This window comes from Cydia pomonella, chromosome 28 (assembly GCF_033807575.1).
Source record: "Cydia pomonella isolate Wapato2018A chromosome 28, ilCydPomo1, whole genome shotgun sequence".
NCBI lineage: Eukaryota > Metazoa > Arthropoda > Insecta > Lepidoptera > Tortricidae > Cydia > Cydia pomonella.
In genome coordinates, this window is record NC_084730.1 from 3,275,374 (window position 1) to 3,295,951 (window position 20,578).

General features: G+C 36.8%; 2 protein-coding genes across 2 annotated transcripts; one reads left to right on the plus strand and one right to left on the minus strand.

The window, feature by feature from the left end:
- Positions 1 to 91: 91 nt before the first annotated feature.
- Positions 92 to 9,416, plus strand: LOC133532928 (uncharacterized protein C1orf198 homolog). Its single transcript, XM_061871794.1, has 5 exons — positions 92 to 344; positions 1,500 to 1,744; positions 2,412 to 2,581; positions 4,242 to 4,406; positions 8,130 to 9,416. The coding sequence occupies exons 1-5, from the start codon at positions 213 to 215 to the stop codon at positions 8,255 to 8,257; spliced, it is 840 nt and encodes a 279-aa protein (XP_061727778.1). The 5' UTR covers positions 92 to 212; the 3' UTR covers positions 8,258 to 9,416.
- Positions 9,417 to 14,226: 4,810 nt separating this feature from the next.
- LOC133532929 (enhancer of rudimentary homolog) lies at positions 14,227 to 19,019 on the minus strand. Its single transcript, XM_061871796.1, has 3 exons — positions 18,860 to 19,019; positions 18,589 to 18,774; positions 14,227 to 18,041 (listed from the first exon to the last, which is right to left on the minus strand). Exons 1-3 carry the CDS (start codon positions 18,860 to 18,862, stop codon positions 17,919 to 17,921), a joined length of 312 nt encoding a protein of 103 aa, XP_061727780.1. The 5' UTR covers positions 18,863 to 19,019; the 3' UTR covers positions 14,227 to 17,918.
- Between the last annotated feature and the right edge of the window lie 1,559 nt (positions 19,020 to 20,578).

Below are 20,578 nucleotides of genomic sequence, written 5' to 3' on the forward strand. Positions count from 1 at the left end.
ACATTTACCTCAAACCGGTAATAAACAGCATTGTGCATCACTAGGACAATGTTGTTCTAATTGATTTTTCTTTCCGGTTTTCAGTCATTGTCGCTTTGACATTTGTCAAAGATGGTTCTATTCGTAGTTCGTGCACTTCAGTAAATTATTTACGCGTGATTCATTAATTCGATTACAAACATCCTTTAATTACCCAATTAAACTGTTTAAAAATGGCGTTGAGCGCTAAAGCGGAAGATTACTTCCGTACAATGAATCCACTGGCTTCAAAAATGCACGAAGACATTTGTGAGGCTAAAAACTCTTATGAAAACATCTGGGATACGCTTACTGAGAAGGAAAAGGTATGTTTATTTGCTTCCTTGTTTGCTGTTTTCTAACTTTTCTATTATTTAACCGCTGTGTGCATTCTTAAGTAAGATTTATGTAAGAATCTTGCACCGATGCATTATTTTCATATACATGAGGCTATTGCCCTCCAATTATAAATAACTCTGCCTCTTTGAGTGATAGTATGGCATTAAACTCACGTTAGTGAACACTAAGTAGTAGGGAAACACACGCCACTCAGTTTTAATTATCACTTCTGATTTTAGAGATAACATTATTGAGTTTTTCTCTTTTAATCATCTAAATAAGTTACAGTTAATAGATTTAACATGCTATGTTCCTTTTATATTGTTTGAATTTAAATGTAACTTTACTGTTATTGACCAAACTGCTGATAAATGGGAGATGTGTATTTGTACTTAGTATAGTACATGTGACTGCCTGCTTTTTGCTGTACTTACACTGTTGCGTACGTTACCTCTGAACTACTTTTGTACTATTTTGCTTCAGTCTCTCCAGACATATACATGTTGCTTTTATAAAATATTCGTTAATATCAGGGTATGGCTAATTACATATAAGGCAACTAAATGGTATATTAATTATGGACAATTTGAATTTTTTTATTTTTCATAAACATTAACCAAATGCTGCATATAGCAATGTTGTAACACAGGCATTATAATTAACTTTAAAATCCTGGCAATCCTGAAAAGTTACGTTTCTGAGAAAAACCAAAATTGGCTAACAAAAATGTGGACAAATAATACATTATAACTTAAAACTATATGGGAAACAATAGAGACCCACATTTCGAACATTGATAATCCAAGATAGTACTTGCGTTTAGCAGCAAATGTATGAACTCGTACTACACTAATGTAAACAGGTCCTAAGGCAAATATACACACTTGTCAGGGCCTTATCATGTAAAAATAAATTATTGATTATCTTCAAAATGAATTAGAATACTGGTGTCTTTGAGGAATCAACTTAATTTAAGCTCAGGACCTGGAAACGCTAAAATTAACGGAGTGTAAAAAAAATGGTGTATAGGAAACAGTCCTACTTACAGTGTATTAGAAAATCAGATGAAAATCACCCGTAATTCCATTCAATGATCCACATTATAGCAATCAAAACTTATTTATTGAAAACTTTTGTTGCAGACTGAAATAATAAACGAATCAATCATAAAACCCGAAATCTCTCTAAAATATGCTCTACTTGACACGCTAGAGTTTGATTTAGACAACCCACCAGTCCGCAAAGATGATCTCATGTCTTTCTTCGGTCGGGACCATGGTCAGAGAATCATTCAGGATGAGAACACTTCATATAGGGATGAGCATTCGGCTCCATTCCTATATCAGACGAAGAGTCAGCTGAATCTTTGTGTGCTGAGCGAACACAGGTATGTTTGTTTACAATAACAGGTGTACAGTTCAGTTTTTTTACATAAATGGCTTCAGTCCAGTGGGATAATTTACCCAGTGTCAAGGTAATGAGAGCTTAACATACAGTACAGTTACGAGCTCTTGAAAAGCTTTAGGCGGGGCCACACACAGCGAGCATACGCACGAGGCAATTTCCTCGCGCACAAAACGGCCAGTGTAAAGTAAACGTGCCTCGGCCGGCGGCGTGCTCGGGCGAGGAAAACGTGCGCGCCGCATCGTAGGGAACATAACTTCGACGAAATAAGGACCACCGTAATATGGGGGTAAACTTCTGAGAAAAAGGAATAAGACAAAAGTAATTGTAACTGTAAACTGTAAAATTTCCTTACACTTGAAGATAAAGTTCTAATTTTGCAATTTTTGCACGACAGAAAAAAGTATCAATGAAAATACCATACAATGCAGTAGGCATATTTACACAATCTGTTCGAAAATGTTTTGTAATTTGTACTAACCTTCCCAGGCCTCCAACAGAACCCCCCCACTTCACACCCCCCCCCCCCCCCCCCCTTAGGCCCCATACAATGCAGTAGGAACATGAACGAGCATATTAGTTTTATTAGCACAGAGAACATTTACACAATCTGTTCGATAATGTTTTGTAATTTGTAATAACCTTGTCAGGCCTCCAAAAGAGCCCCCCACTTCACCGCCCCCCGTGATGTCAGAACTGGCGATGTCCCACTCGAAAGTCGTCAGCGAACTGAAAAACGCCCTCAAATCACACGACATTCTGAAGTATAAAGAGCCTCAAGAAAAGGACAGTTCGCCGGGATTCATTACCAAATTTATGGGTAAGAAAATATTTTTTCGTGTTTTAATTTATACAGAGACTATGTACGTTCTGTTCGTAAGATATTTGTGTAAGGTATTTCACCCTCAAATCACACGTCATTCCGAAGTATAATTTGCTCATTGTCCTTTATGAAGTACATTAAGACATTGGTTTACGGAATATCGCCCTGAAGTCTTGAGCCTCAAAAATGAGAATGCATTCATTCATTCAGTGTATGGAAGACGACAACGAATACAGTGGCGTCTTTGAAACTATAATAGGTATTTTTAATTTGTTCACCTAAATAATATTATTTCAGTGCATTTATTTTTGACGACCGGTCTGGCCTAGTGGGTAGTGACCCTGCCTATGAAGCTGATGGTCCCGGGTTCAAATCCTGGTAAGGGCATTTATTTGTGTGATGAGCATGAATATTTGTTCCTGAGTCATGGGTGTTTTTTATGTATTTAAGTATTTATATATTATATATATATCGTTGTCTAAGTACCCACAACACAAGCCTTATTGAGCTTACTGTGGGACGTAGTCAATTTGTGTAATAGGGTCCTATAATATTTATTTTTATTAACCAAAAGAGATCGCTTTCTAGCGATAAGACCGCCTGTTGTTACCTGGTTCCATTCTCCTTCAAAATTTATTTGTAGTCTTACATGCATGTAAAATGTATAATTGTTGGTGAAATAAAGAATATTTACTTACTTAACTAAGTAGGTATTTTCATGATTTTCATGATATTTGAAATTTCATTTTTTAATTCTATAAAAAAATCGGTTCTTTATATTATACATTTTTGCTTGTTAACCACGCATACCTATGTTTAACTTGATAAAAAAAGTTTTGGCAAGAAAATCTTTTTTGATACAAGTTTTTATCGCTGACTGTACTTTTTCCACTAGTTCTACTTTTTAAATACTACGTCGGTGGCAAACAAGCATACGGCCCGCCCGGTAAGCAGTCTCCGTAGCCTATGTACGCCTGCAACTCCAGAGGAGTTACATGCGCGTTGCCGACCCTAACACTCCGCACCCTAGTTGTGTTCTGGCAACTTTACTCACCGGCAGGAACAACATTATAAATTAAATTATCATTTATTTCGACCATCTGGGATCATACAACAAACAACATAATACATTACAACAAAATAAATAAATAGATTAGTTAATTAATAAAATTTAACAACATTATATGATTACATTAAAATTAGATATAACAAATTGCCAAAATTACATGTCAATGTTAGTACGTACATATCATACATTACATATTGCCCATTACATGGAGCGCACTGCAGTGGTTCAGATACGCACCATCCAACCTGCTTGCAAACATTGCTAGGATGCTGTTGGTGCTGGCCCTCACCCTGCTGATCAGCCAGGCGGCGCGTTTGCGCATGATGTCAGAAAAGCTGTCCACGCGCGCCTCCGTTATGAAGTAGGGTCTAGTGTTATTTGGCAGCGGTTTTCTGTAAAGTAGAGGTACTTCCCCAGTTGGGTTCTGCTCTAGAGTTGGAATGACATCCGCTGTGCTGTGCCCTACCACACAAAGCGAGATGACATTCACAGTGCCCATACGCCTTTTTTGGACGTAGTTTAAAAAAGTACCCGGGTCCAACGAATTCGTGTAAAACGGGTCCTTTATAAAGTACAAATTTATTTCAGGTAACTTCAAAGCCAAAGACGAAGAACGCGAATGCCTAGTGGGTGGCACAGCGGCACAAATAGTGGCGTCTAGCGAGAATTTCTTCCGGACCAACTTCAAGAGTCCCCACTCAGAGACCAAGTTCGAGAAGGACTATAGGAGTAGCATTGCGAAGAGTAGCAGCGGTGAGTACTGTATTTTTATCCTCCTAAATCCCAATGTCCTTTAAAAAGGACAAATTCAAATTGAATACTGAACTATAATATAAAATTAAAGAAGATTCCAAATTAATGCAAAAACGACTCTGGGACTTGGGATTTGCAATGCAACTGAAACTAACTCTGCATAACACCGACGACCGGTTCGACGACCGGTTTGGCCTAGTGGGTAGTGACCCTGCCTACGAAGCTGATGGTCCTGGGTTCAAATCCTGGTAAGGGCATTTATTCGTGTGATGAGCATGGATATTTGTTCCTAAGTCATGGGTGTTTTGTATGTATTTAAGTTTTTATAAATATTTATTTATTATATATATCGTTGTCTAAGTACCCTCAACACAAGCCTTATTGAGCTTACTGTGGGACTTAGTCAATTTGTGTAATAATGTCCTATCATATTTATTTATAACATAGACAAATTACAATTGTATCGTTTCAGTGTATTCGTTTTAAACGGTAATACTGTGTAAATATTAAATAAATGAAATGAAAATCTAAATCCGCTTAGACATTTTATTTTTCATGTAATTGAGCACCGAATATACAAACTTCTTCTTCCTCGCGTTGTCCCGGCATTTGCCACGGCTCATGGGAGCCTGGGGTCCGCTTGACAACTAATCCCAAGATTTGGCGTAGGCACTAGTTTTTACGAAAGCGACTGCCATCAGACCTTCCAACCCAGAGGATAAACTAGGCCTTGTTGGGATTAGTCCGGTTTCCTCACGATGTTTTCCTTCACCGAAAAGCGACTGATAAATATCAAATGATATTTCGTACATAAGTTCCGAAAAACTCATTGGTACGAGCCGGGGTTTGAACCCGCGACCTCCGGATTGCAAGTCGCACGCTCTTACCGCTAGGCCACCAGCGCTTACCGAATATACAAACATCTTTATGATATTATTAGAGTACACATGCTTTACGCACTAGTATTTCTTGGTAACGGTTTCAACATGCGACATTCAGTAGTTGATAAAACACGTGTCTATATTACTCATAACAAATGTTGGCTTAGGCATTGTGCCTATGCACTCACCTACCTAAACCTTTTTTTTACGACCTGTCTAGTGGATAGACCCTGCCTATGAAGCCGATGGTCCCGGATTCGAATCCCGGGCATTTATTCGTGTGATGTGCGGATATTTGTTCCTGAGTCATGGGTGTTTTCTATGTATTTAAGTATTTATAAATATTTATATATTATATATATAGTTGTCTAAGTACCAGTGGCGGCGCGTCACAAATATTCATAGAGAACCCGGAGCTAATTTTGCTTTTCTTTTCTCCATGAACCGATCGTAGTAGTACTTAACGGGCTGTAATTAGACAAGCCGGTGGGAATCGAGTTCTTTGAACGATCCGCCACTGCTAAGTACCCTCAACACAAGCCTTATTGAGCTTACTGTGGGACTTGGTTAATTTGTGTAATAATGTCCTATAATATTTATTTTTCTCTTTATTTCTCTTTCTTCTTAGGTTATGTTTTTTACAATATGGATATAAAAGTAAAATATAAAAATACATCAAAAAATACTATACAAAACACATATAAACACATTGTAAAAAACTTAACCTAGGGTGCCGCCAGCAGCGGGGCAGAGCCCAAGCTGCCGGTGGTCAGGGCCGCAGAGGGAGGAACCGGCGGACTATCCGCGCCGTGTTATTATTATTATTTATTAAGATTTCACCCGAACACATATATTACAAAACAACACGCAATAAATTATTTTTAAGAAGCAGAAACGTTTGCGAACGATGCTATTAAGCTTAGAATAAATTTAAAATCCAGAGAGAGAGTATCGATCCAGAGGCCGTTTCAAGTCTCACCCAAGACAGTAATTTTTCCACTTTTACATTTATTCTAAACACGCAATAAGTAATTAATAGAATCAGGCGTTACTTTGCGGAAATCCATGCTAATTAAAGCAAGAAATATTACTTTGCTAATCCGCGAGAAAATAACGTGTTATTCAATCAGTGCTAACCCGTTATACTTACTTGCGTATTTTTACATGCAATTAATGTTCCCACCCTCCCACCGCAAAAATAAATACGCAAATAAATATAACAACCCACCACCAAAAATACAAAACTCGACACGTGTTTCGCCTCTCTACGAGGCATCCTCAGGAGATGCTGGAGATGTTGACGGTCTGACACCCTGTACAAGTAAATTGCACATGCATCGTATTGATCATGTGCCCCATCAGCATTTAGTTTATATAAAAGTGTTGTAATTGGGTGAATCAACTTTTTTTGTTTTGTTATCCTGTCCCGTTGTCCAAGGGACAACAGTGGCACAGTTTGTTTGAAGAGACGTTGTATGCCGTTCTATTAACATGCTTAGTAGGGGGCCCATTATGGACATTGGTTATAACGACCACAAAAACGCAAGTTTGATACATTTAAGTACCATAAAATCAGTATTTCAATGAACTTTTGTCCCCTGGACAACTAATCGTAACCATGGCAACGAGTGACGCTAAAAAGTTGATTCTCCCAATTAGTCAATAAGTACCTTTTTCATTCACTAAATATTCACGTTCGCTATTATATAAGTGTGCACACCTATCAAGTTATAATAAAGCAAGTTTATCTCAAGAATTCGTCTTTCGTGTTTCACATTACTATCAAGATATCTATCAAGTAAATGTTAGAGTTAGCAAGACTCTAACACACCCGACAACTGACGCAATAAGTCTTCCCTTCTTAGTTTGTACTCTTTGTACAAAGCGCTGCGATGGTACTCACTTAACTCACTTTAGCTTATTATGGTATATCGTATTGTGAAACATTGCGACCGCACATGTATCTAATAAAGTTTGTTTAATTATTAATCCACAGTCCTAGTCCTTTGTTAGTCATATAGCTCATTAGCTTATCTACGTGCTTAAATAGGTATGTCTCATCCATACTAATTAGATAATGATCATGAATCACTGGAACTCAATTGTTCTTGTAATAGCTACTTGCTTAGTGCAAAAAAGTGCTTGCTTGTAGCAAAAAGAATTGATTGTAATAGAGAGGTAAAGTCTAAGAAAAAAACGTGCCCCTTAGTTTGACATCCAAAACAGATGGCACTGAACTGTGCCATATGTTTGGCGGTCCCTGAATTGTCAAACGTCAACTTTTGACAGTTAGAGTTACCGCAAAATGTATGGAGCTGTACAGCGCCATCTCGTTTACCTGTCAAATTTGACAACATTGTCTAAGATTATACACATCTTACTCAATCAATGTATCTTTGGTGTTAGTTTATTATCCTTTACACCTACTCGTAGTTGGTATAATACATGTTGTTTTTTTTTATTAGACTTAATAGATAGAAACTGAGCAATTTGTGACAGTAAATTGGACAGAAAAAAATATGGAATTTATTAAAAACAATATAATACCTCAATGTTACAAAATTTTTTTTTTTTTGTAACGTTTAAAATGAAGAAAGGTGCCATCCGGTTTTCTTACCTTTATATCATAGAAAAATAAATTTTGGACTAACCGTATAACCTTACTGTGGGTGTGAAGCTTAGTCAATTTGTGTAATAATGTCCAATATTAATTAATTAATTATTTAATTCCAACCCAGACAGGAAACTGAGTGTTAGCATGTAAGGTTTATCTGTTAGTGCTAACATTATAATATATTAAACAAATAAATAAATTATTAACTTGACTTTTTTATTTACCCAGATCTCTCCGAAGAAAACCGCGGCCTCCTTTCCTCAAGCCAAGCGTCGTCTGGAACGGACTTCCAGTCCACGGAAACGTTGACCGATTCCGTGCCAAAGACGGGTTACGATTTCCTGGACAACTGGTAATACATGCCCGATCTGACATGGTTATAAGTCAATGGGTCAAAGTTTGTTGCGTTGCGATTGTCTAATTTTTCTTACTCAAGTATAGTACAGTTTTTTGAAAAGATTTTTACGCTAAGACACTAATCTGTTAAGCAAAAGCCATTGTTTCTTTTGTGCGAGCGGTCGGCTCCCGTGTTAGGGATTTGTAAAAGCAACAATGTCGTTTAAAAGATAAAGATAAGATAAAGAAAAAGATAAAAAATGTTTATTGCCGCAACTACCAAAGATACAAAATAAAAATAACATAGAACGTGAGGTAAAACAAAATACACTTAATTGCACAAAATAAATTATCCAAAAATCACAAAAAATTTACTACAGTTCTTACCTTTTTACCTATGTGGTTTATTGGTATAGGCAATGGGTACCTGTCTCAGCTTTATTGCTAGATATATACACAGCGCTGATTTTCAGACGGGTCCCTTTTTTTGACAGGTCGGTTAAAAAGCAACTGTATAGTGATAGTATTAAGGTTCAAATTTATGTAACATGTTTTGGTAATGTAGGTGAGCGCTTATATTATTACATAGATTTGAACTTAAAGACACGATACAGTTGATTTTTAAAGGACATTGTTGCTTTATTTTTATTTTTTTTATTTTATTGATAAAAATGTTTACATGACATTACAGTTGAACCAATGCGTCACGAAACTTAAACTAACTAATAATTATAAGTATTAACAATTATAAAACAATAATGGCCCATTAACAAATTAAATTGGGACAGTAGAGCACCTAGCATCCATCGCCTCACAGAATCTCAAGCATTCACTATACACTACTTTGCTATATGGTTAATACGGGAGCTGACCGCTCACATTAAAGAAACTTTGGCTTCCGTTTAACATATTAAGGCTAAATATCATTTGAGAAATATTATACTTTACTAGTGACAATTTAATTACTGACAGCCAAAGATACATTGATTGTGTAAGATGTGTAAAAGTGTGTCGAATTTGTGTCAAGAACTAAATAGCGCTGTAGAACTCACATTATAATTGTTTGTCAAAATATGACGTTTTACAATAATTAAATGACCTGGTACAGCACTATCTGGTTCGGCTGTCAAACTTGGACACGTTGATCATGGGAGTCGCCAGGGGGGGGGGGGGGGGGGGGGGCTGCCTTGTGCTGAAGTGGTAAAGTTGAACTTTTATTGACACGTAGCATGTGGATTGTATATAAATCGCGTTATACTTGGAAAAGGATTTAAACTATTTAAAATTATGTTTTTTGTTTGACAATAAATTAACCTTTTTATCGCCGTGTCAAAAACAAAAGCTGTCACTGGGACGCCACGTCACCGATGTATCAAAACTGAAATTGAACTTTATGCATATGCACGTAGGTCTAGCTCTGTGGTCTGTGAAGGATTAACCCGTCGTTGCCGTTAGACCTACGGTTCGGATATATCTGTCGTTGGTGTCGAAAATGTTAAACACCAATAGGCGGGTCCACACAGAGCGAGCATACGCGCGAGGCAATTTCCTCGCGCATAAAACGGCTAGCGGCGCGCGCGTTTTCCTCGTCCGACTACATTGGCCGGCCGTTTTGTGCGCAAGGAAATTGCCTCGCGCGTATTCTCGCTCTGTATGGACCCGCCTAATTAAAACAGGCGAACTAGAGCAAAATACATGTGTTTCTAGTGGTTATGTGAAAGGAGTTCTCATTTGTATTGATGAATTCTATTCGTACTGTAATTTAAGTTAATTTAACTACTTTAAGTCCTATAATATAAAAGAATCTCAAGTAGACAATTTTCTAAGTACATTTTCTATTAAGATATAAAAATCAATACAGTCTTTAAAATTGGCTAGATTTTTTTTTTTTTATAACGATAGGCAAGCGTTTGACCACGATCTCACCTGATGGTAAGTGATGATGCGGTCTACGGTGGAGCACGCTTACCTATGAGATACCTATTTACCCTAGCCTTGAAGATAATTTTGACATAATTATTATTACTTACAGTTTTATAATGTTAATAAATGATACTTATGGATTTATTTATTTTTAATCCATTGTGTATTATCGCTTGCCAAATATTAAAATTAGTTATACTTATCGTTTCTATTTAGTATATCATCAATAATCATACTACTTACTTTTCATCACACTTGCTCGAAAAAGATCTTATTTCATGCAGGTGTACTGAAGGACAAAGGCCTATATTGTTCCCGTGGGAGTTATATATCGTGAAAAAAAGCTAGAACTCCCTAGGGAGTTAAAGCTGTTTTTTTATTATGTCACTTATTCATACAAACCAAGTAGCATAAATGAGTTTTACTTTTAAAATACTGACGTTTATAATTTAATATTTTTGTACATACATACATATAATCACGCCTATTTCTCGGAGGGGTAGGCAGAGACCACGGATTTCCACTTGCTACGATCCTGACATACCTCTTTCGCTTCCTCATACCATTAAAAATATTCATTTAATAATATTTTTGTCTATGTTTAAAATTATTTAATTTGGTTGATTTGACAGCCGTTTAAAATATTTTTCATAATTTTCAATCGTGCCTGAATGCCGAATAAGTCTGTGCCTTCGATGCCTAACCTGTCGAGAAATTACAAAATGGCGGATGAATGTTTGATATGTCACCGTATTTAAGAATTATTTCGCTTAAAATTTAGTTTTTTCTTCTCGAGAGTGATGAAAAACATTATGTGTAACTCCGGGAGTAAGAATATTGTAAACTCCGGTCTTTAATACCGGTTCCGGTAATTACCACCCGAGGAATCCAAAATTTCACTTGCCCTCCTCGTTGCCCAATGTACTACAAAATCCCTACTTTATGAAATACCATCGAAAATCAACAACTCAGGATTCGAATCGATACAGCCCCTCAAGAAAGGCCTCACGATGGCTAATTAAATTTATGGCAGCCGTGCTGTAATCCACAAAAGCGCTACCATATATATACAATTAAAATCTTGTAAAAAATGTCCTGTCTCTTAAAACATAGTGTTATAGCATAAATTATCTCAGATGATTTTTACGGGCTCGAGCCCTAATCTGTTGAACAAAAGGAATTGTTTCCTTTATGCAGTGGTTCACTGCCTACTGCCAATAGCCCCGACATAAGTAACGGGAACACGCCCGTTTAAAAAGCAAATGTATCGTTCCATTCGAATTATGCCAATTGATCTCCAATTTCTCTTATTGACATAACTCGCAATGCATCTTGCACGCACATATGTATATGTACCTATAGACGGTGCTCACGAGTAACCCGAAAGAATTTAACCACGTACTTCTGAGGCCAAAAGAAGGAAAAAATGTTATATGAGTTTCAGTAAATTTCTCCAAAAAAAAGTTTTTTTTTGGTATTTTTTTTTTTCAAATTTTAAACGTATTTGTACATATAAAGTTAATGTTATGGTAAAACTGGCACTGAAAATATTTTTTTACGTTTTTTTTTGTAAAAATTAGTTCTTGACAAGGTTTCTTGTCTTTTTTTGACATCTATCAATAAGGATATTTAGACTACGCCCCATAATGGCATCATCGCGATCAAAAAGGCATTTTGCACTAAGTTACGATATAGTACATTACGATACAAGTGCGAATAATAGGAAATTCGAAACGAGTGGCGATAAATTAAAACACGACCGAAGGGAGTGTTTTAAATCGACACGAGTTGCGAATTACCTATTCGCACATGTATCGTACAACGTTTTACAGTACATATGGCCCTTTAAATGTTCGACACAGTAACGTAATATACTACTTCTCGCACTAGTGCTATAAAGTAGCCCCATATGTACTGTAAAGATGTTTTTTTTACATTGGTATTAACTCTGAAACTAGGCGAAATCCAGAAAAGTTTTTATGACATTTTAGTCTCTAAATGTGATCAGTAATACACTGTCATAATCTTTCGGTTTCCTCATGTAACACTGTGTATAATAAATAAGTACGCGCGTAAGAATTTTCCCAACCCACCCGTCTCTTTCTAGACAAAAACTAAGAATGTAGCAATTTTGCAAACTAGGTACATATTATAGTTACCTATTCAACAAACTCTTTAAAGTAAAGTCATAAAATACAATAGAGCTTTTACATTTTTATTTGACCTTTATAACTTTCATACTGTAACATGGCGCCGCTTGATGGCAAAGTATTTTTGTTCTGTTTCATGAATTTGATGAAAAAAATTTTGGTCTTTGTATGGAGAGTTGGACGCTCTGCCCCATAGATTAAAATGAAATTTTTCGCATCAAAAAAATTATTTACTTTTTTTATAATCAGAACTCGATACGGAATATGCCCTTAAATTGATCTTCACATTTTTTCTTACATCCTGTAGGCTATAGGTTCCACATAGAACAAGCCGCCTCGGTCTCGGTCGGTGAGGAAATCTCCGCGCAAAGCAGCTCGGTCGGTGGAGATATCGAGCCGCCGCGAGTGTTTGTTTCGCCCGAGGCACGTCTACTCGGACACAGACCGAGCTGCGTCGCGCGGCTATTTCCTCGCGAGGCATGCACCTATGCCTTAGTATACAGTGTATTATTAGTTTTTCCTAGTCTCTATTTATGACTGGATCGTCACTATCATTAGTGGTAATTGATTTAGATGCTCATATTTTAATTACTACCTACATATGAACTGGAAGCTTATTTAACTTATTAAATGTAATTTTGATTTATTACTGGTATATTTAAGACCATGGACGAATGAAACAAGCTTGAATATTGCAGTAACGCAATTTTGTATAGACCTTGTCGGTCTTTTTGTTTTATTAGTCCATGATTAACCTTTAATATGAACGCCAAGAACACCAAAATCGTCGTTACAAGTCGTGCCCACAGCACCAAGGACAACTGTGTTACGGCATAATACGCTGTCAAAGTAACCTTGACATTTTCAAGTAAGGTTTACACGGTTTACATTAGCTCACTTTACCTTGGCACGTACGTGACGTTGTTTATGACGTAAAGTGTTCAAAAGGTTAAGACTTTAAAATGAACGTCAAGTCGAATAAAGTTCTTCCAATAATAAACCTTAACTGTATGCATAAAAATTGTTATTTCAATGATAAACCAGCGATTTATTATTGATTAATAGGGTTAAAGATTTTTATTTGACTATAAAATATAATCTTGATTAATAGAGGTCACAGGGTTAAAACAATTCTTTGCATTTACGAATCTCAGTAGGTAAAGTCTGATTTTATTATATTTTATCATAGTTATGTATACAAACTGGTGTGCTCTCAAAATTGTGCTTGAATTTATTCTTTATTCTATGATTTTGAAAATGTATTTATTATGTTGTGTATCCAAATATATGATAGTGCTTTTACTGGTTGTTTTATTGTAGAACTGATTCACCCACGAGAACAAGACTGTCCCACTGTACATAACAATCTTAAATGATATGGGATAGGTGTTCCTCACCCGAAACCCGTTCATTCTAAACCACTGTTCTGTGGCTCTTTTCTCTACCTCAATCCAGAGTGGCTTCAAACCTAGCATTACCTCCATTGCGTGTGTAGGGGTCGTTCTCATGGCCCCGTCATCATTAGGCACGCTAATCTCTGTACTTTGGTTAGGTCTTTTTGGTATTCTTTGATATGGGCCCTATGCCACCATACCACGGCCCCATATAGCACCCTGGGTAGTATGACCGTCTTGTAGATCCAGTAGATCATTCCCGGCTTCAACCCCCAATTGTTCCCCACTGCCTTTTGCATTGACACAGTGTTCTTATGGCTTTTGCCGTCTGGTCCTTGATGAGAGTTCTGTATCTGAGTGCTGTCTAGAGTAAAGCCCAGATATTTTATCTCATCCACCATTTCTAGCTCTATATCTTGTTCCATGCATAGCTAGCATAACACCGACAATTTTAGGTATTGCTAGCTGCTACAAGAAAATAAAGATAGGTATTTTAACAGGCTTCAAAAGAAAACAAGAAAATATCTTGAAAACTTTTAATCTTACATTAATACTTAAAGTACCATTAAACTTAAAAATAGAATCAACATATTAATGTACTATCAAAGTAATTTAGTTACAATGAAATATGTTTTACAAACAATTTGTAATTATAAATTCTGTTACTGTCATCTCCATTTATTGACACCGGAAATTTAGATTCAATGGGCCCCCACACAGAGCAAGCATACGCGCGAGGCAATTTCCTCGCGAGCTCGGGCGAGGTAAACGCTCGCGCCGCCTCGGCCAAGGCACGTCTACACTGGCCGTTTAGTGCGCGAGGAAAAATTTCCTCGCGCGTATTCTTGCTCTGTGTGGACCCTAATTATATTAATGATTTTCACTTATAATAACAAGCGCACAGTTGTGATCCCCTATGAGGGGATTCCCGATGTTTGTGAAATTTGTAGCCTTAAGGGCGCTAAGCACGAAGAATTTCGTGCATTTGCCACTGAAATTTGAACCGATTATGTAGGAAATAGAGTTGATTTTGCGTTGTTTAAAAATGTCGACTAAAAATACGTGAGTATAGTTCGTGTCATCCACGATGACGGGCATATTTGTCAAATCTAACCTTAAATGACATGACAATATGAGTCAAAGCACGCGTTTTCGTGAAAAGGCGGGTCCACACAGCGAGCATACGCGCGAGGCATTTATCTCACGCACAAAACGGCCAGTGTAGACGTGCCTCGGCCGAGGCGACGCGTGCGTTTTCCTTGTCCGAGCGAGCGTCTACACTGGCTGTTTTGTGCGTGAGGAAATTGCCTCGCGCGTATGCTCACTCAGTGTGGACCCCGCTAATGACACGATCTATAACCCGTTTAAGAGGCTGTCAACACCCAATGTCCTTGAAATTGATGTTACTTAAACAGTTTTTTAAGAAAGACTATTTGTTTTAGTCAAGTAAGAAAAATATATGTTCATATTAATTATATTTCAAAGACCGTGGTTGTACTCGATACATGATTGAACGAAATCGGCTCGATAGAAAATAATTGCAAAGATTGGTCTTAAAATCACAATTAAACGGTTTTATGTCTTTATTGTTTTGACTTATGGGTCTGCAATTAAAATCACAATTTCAAAACATTTATATCTAAACCGTGGTTGAGTAAAATATTACACTAATAATCCACTTTTTTTTATTTAAATATTTTTCTTATTATTCCCTTGCCTAGGGCCAGTAACATGCGACAGTGCTATCTCATTTACTCCGATAGAAATAGACAGTGTGCGCGCTTTAGGTATTGACAGCCTCTTAACCTTTTGAACGCCAAACGGCAAAGGAATATGCCGTGTTCTGGACGCCAGGCGATCGCGATTATTTAAGCGAAATTGAACTGTACGGAGTCTCGCGTAAGTCCCTATTGCATTGGCGAAGCAGTCGGCTGTGGCCGTCGTTGGCGTCCTTGGCAAGACTCCGATGACGGCCACAGCCGACTGAGGCAAAAGTTTAAACTAATTTCAATGTTTGATTTTCACGAGTTTTATACATAAAGACCTTATGTTTATTTATCTTACAAACTTCTAAACATGTACAAGATTTGTGTAAATAGAAAACATCAATCACACACACCATTGCAGTTCCATACAAAGTTCATTACATATCTAAGGACGGGCCTTACGGGCACTAAGGGCCTACGCTAGCTGACGCGGACGCCCGCCGCGTGCGCACGCACGCGGGTGCTATTTGTAGGTGAAATCCGCCGCACGAGTCCGCTTCAGTTAGCGTCGCTCATACTATTTTTCGTTAACCAGCTCGTCCGCTCCGTGCACCCGCGTCAGCTAGCGTAGGCCCTAAGAATGGTACTAGTTCAGCGGTGTCACTCACGAATTCGAGCCAATCGTGTAGTCTAACGGAACTAGTTGCGAGTTGCGACCAATCGTGCGCGTGATCCGAACTCGTCAACCAATCGCGTTGTGGCGTTAGACTGCACGATTGGCTCGAATTCGTGTGTGTGACACCGCTGTACTGGCCCCATTCTTATTGTCCGTAAGGCTCGTCCTTAGGTATATCAATGACAAAATTTACATTTTTAAAATTACTGTGGAGATGACAACGGTTTTTGAATTTTTTGTAGTAAACTTATTCTAGATATCAATGAAAATTTCATGTTTAAGGATGTTTGTAAATGCACTAAGCTATGTTCGACAGTTGTTCATATAGTTAAGTTTAAGGCTGCTTTATCACTGAGGAGATGAGCGCAGATATGTGGGAATCGGTGGTTAATCCAGCAGAACGGAGAAGCTATTGGTGATTACAACATTTACAACACGTGTCCTATCCAGGGATCGGAACCGGTTTTTTGCAGAAACATCGAAATAACCATATATTTCGGTTTATTTTATACTCTAAATGTAGGACTCAGTTGTTTTCAGATAACGACTTCGTATTATTAGATTGCCTAATTAGAAATGAAGTAATTAACAAAGAACGAAAAACCGTTTTCATTCCCATACAAAAAATACCGGTTTCCGATCCCTGGTTCTATCATCCCCTCAGTGCAACGGCAGCCTTAACGTCAGATCTGACATTTTACTGATATTTTGACATTTATATTTTTGATGGTCTGGTAGAGCCTTGGAGGATTTAACAACTGGAGTCGCCTTTAAGAGATTACCCCTCCATCGAAAACCTCGGCCAATGGTCATATGTATTGTATGGACTGACTTTTATCTGACATGGCTATTTGTATGTTAGATACAAATAAAAATGCTAAGGTAGGAAAGTTCTTACTGCAATAGAAAAACTGTTGTTATATAATAATATAAGGCAAGAATTTCAATGCCAACTTCAATCAATCAATTTTTCGTGTAATGGCTCCATCAAGGTGTTGATGATTCTGCCAATGTCGAGGTTGGATAAGACACGGCTAGTAGCAATAAGCATTTATAACAAACACCCTTATAACTTCTTTATTTTATATTATGATTCACAATATAAAATAACTCCTACTCATTAAAATAAAGGTCCCCATAATCCACAATATTATACATTAGCAAATAAATGCTGCTTTTCCAAGCTGTAGGCTTAACACAAGTGCTTTATCCGAGATAGACCTGTTTTGTATTATTAAATAGTATTAATAAAAAAAATTAACCTTTTAACCGCATTAGTCTGATATATAAGACATACAATATCCAGCTCATTTCGCTCCAGTCTCATAAATAAGACAAAACTTCGTGTAACTTTGTACCAGCGGCAACAGAAGCACACTCGATGAAAATTCTAAGCGGTTAAAAAGTTTATCTCTGGTATCTATCGCAAATGCAATTAAAAGAGAATGCTAATGCAAATCTAATGTAGATTATAAGGAGGATAATGGTCATCATGAAAACGATTATTATAATACTTTGTCCCCTGTATTCTAACAGAATCATGATATAATATGTGCTCGAACTTCTTTAACTTATTGAACGCCAGACAGCAAAGGAAAAGGTGATCGCAATTATTTAAGCGAAATTGAACTCCCTATTGCATTGCTGTCAGCTGTAGCCGTCATTGGCGTTCTTAACAAGACTTTCCGATAACGGTCACAGCTGACTGTGGTGGTCAAAAGTTCATAAGCAGATAAAACTTAACTCAGATCAAATTGAAGCCTGAATGCTGCCAACTCCACATGTCTGTGTTATGGTAACGACAAAGTAGTACAATAACCAGTTTGAACATTTTAGTCACTCTGCCCAGCGGCTTGGCGGAGCAACACATATATCTTCTCTTTGATCCAATCTTTGTTGTATGGTGCATATGTGTTAGTGGATTTTTGGTACACTAGACAGCTGAGGTCGGCAAGCTGGAAGAATATAAAATAAGTGTAGTTGTACTGTGGAAACATTCAATTTTATTCTGCCCTATATCAAGTGGTTTTTAAACCTTCACAGATTCACTGCCTGCTACTTTGTTATTACTAATTTGTTACAAATATTTCATTAAAATCCATCCCTACAGCTACACCTGAAGTTGCTATAAAGTATGCTTTAAATTCATGGGATTGGATTTTATGTCACTATACCCAAATAGTCACTACAACCTGGGTAAAAAAAAAAATTAAGCTAAGATAAATAAAATCCACTGTACATAATTCCATGTACTGTAAAAATGTACATATTGGCTGCCTGATTGAAGTATAATAAATTTTGGATTAGATATTTAATAAATGTCGATTGGTTAAAAATTCAATATTGGTCAGGAATGAACTAAAGATCTATGTTAAACACAATGAGCATTTAAGCAGTCAACCATATTAGGTGCATTCAGTTATCTCAACAATATTTTAGTATAAACCAATGAATGCTAACAACGTAAAACAGGACTTATCCAAATGTTTGTATTGCTCTTACCTGATCAACAAAGTCGAAGAGTTGGGAAATATCGTAAGTGATAGTCGGCGTATTAGGGTTTCGTCGTTTTAAGTGCTCTTCATAGATCTTACACACGCCCTCCATGCAGTCATTTACGCTTTCGTAATCAGAGTACGTCCTGGTCTCAGGCCTAGGCCCCGGCTGAACCAGCAATATTGTGTGAGACTGAAATGAGAAACATAACCTCACTTACCGCCATTTTTTCCGTTACATTATTTTATTATGTCTCTAAGAAGTAAGTGTTACTTACCATTTCTGAGTTTTATTATGTCTAGAGCTAGATAATGCCGCTAAAGCTTGTCCCGCAAGTGATTATTGGAGATGAAATTGGTTTATGCCCGCTTTCCAGAAAAAAAAGGTTTGCTCAAAGTCGTGTACCAACTTCTCTGAGATTCGTTCAGAAACTGTAAAAACTTTGTGGCAAGCCTCGACAAGCCTAAGTAACACCGCTATGCGGTGGAATGACATAGCAATATCGCTTGCTCCCTCTAACGCATGACTGCGTTCTTGACGCTTGTCGACACTTGCCACGCATGTAATCATGTAAATGTAAACTAGGCATAATATAACGCAATACAAAAATGATCAAACATCAAACGCTAATTCGATTCGTCGATTTCGACCGATATCCGATATTACAGATAAAATACGCAAGAATACTAATTTGTGAAGCTAATATTCATAGTGATTATATGCTCTTTGCTAATATTCATGTTTGGTAGCATTTTTAAATTTAGAGCGCTCAAATATCAACATAAATCTAAAATTGGTGATTAAATTGGAAATTGTCACCAATTTCTTTTCTGGTCAAATCGGTCGATTTTATCAACCCGTCTGAACTGGCCTTAAAGCATACTATTCTTATTCTAAGCATATTATTCTTTAATTAAAATTCGTTAATGAAAAATTAATAATTAAACAATGCTTATTCTTTTAATTATATTCTTTCATTTATGAATAAGTTTATGCCGTACATGTATATAAAATGTGTAATTGTTGGTGCAAAAAAAATATTTACTTACTTACTTAATTACTCTATAAAAAATTGTGTATTTCAAACACATTTTGAAATGAAACGACGCCATCCATTCTACGCATAAATACGCATGAACATTTTAAGGATTCGATCGATTTGGTTTGTATCAAGGATGTATATGAACTTTTAACTGTATAAAAATAAAAAGTATTTTTTTTTATAAAAAACTAGCAGTCGACTGGGCTAAAGGACTCAAATTCAATAATAAGAATATAATAATAATAATAATAATAAAATACTTTATTGTGCACTACAAAGAAACATACATGTTACAAACAAAAAAAAAAGGACATAAGTAAGTAGGTAACAACAGGCGGACTTATCGCTAAAAAGCGATCTCTTCCAGACAACCTTCAGATAGCGATTCAGTGGCTAGAAATAAAGTTATTGGGCAGTGCAAAACCACATAAGTGTAAAGTTTATAAAATAAGTAAATAGAAACTACAAACAATGAGAAATAAACTACATAAACTACATATATTATATAGGCAACAATAATACACTACATATACCTACACAAAATACATAAATACATAATGAGTAATCAAGCAAGAGAAAAATAATGACCAGGTAAGAAAAAGATATGAGTGTAAGGAGCATGACTAAGAGAGAGATAAATAGTGTTCTTTTAGACGTGTTTTAAAAATGGGTAGGGATTGAGCACGTCTTATGTCAATGGGCAAAGCATTCCACATCCTTACAGACTGGAAAGTAAAGGATTTGAGGTAGAATTTAGTAGACGAACGAGGAGGAGCAAGAAGGAGATTCTGAGAACACCTGACAGACGTAAGAAAACTAAACCGCTTTTTAAGGTATTCAGGAGTATTGGGAATAAATAGAGTGCTATAGAGTAGAGACAGAATATGAGTATTACGTCGGAAACGGATCGGTAACCACCTGAGCTGTGACCGGAATGTGGAGACATGATCAAAT

What these genes read in the sequence shown, in the direction of transcription:
- LOC133532929 (XM_061871796.1), bottom strand. An exon ending in TCTTCGACTTTGTTGATCAG is followed by an intron (nt 18,042 to 18,588) that starts GTAAGAGCAATA and finishes ATATTCTTCCAG; the next exon opens with CTTGCCGACCTCAGCTGTCT.
- LOC133532928 (XM_061871794.1), top strand. Translation starts at nt 213, where the DNA reads ATGGCGTTGAGCGCTAAAGCGGAAGATTACTTCCGTACAATGAATCCA. An exon ending in TGTGTGCTGAGCGAACACAG is followed by an intron (nt 1,745 to 2,411) that starts GTATGTTTGTTT and finishes TAACCTTGTCAG; the next exon opens with GCCTCCAAAAGAGCCCCCCA. An exon ending in ATTCATTACCAAATTTATGG is followed by an intron (nt 2,582 to 4,241) that starts GTAAGAAAATAT and finishes AATTTATTTCAG; the next exon opens with GTAACTTCAAAGCCAAAGAC.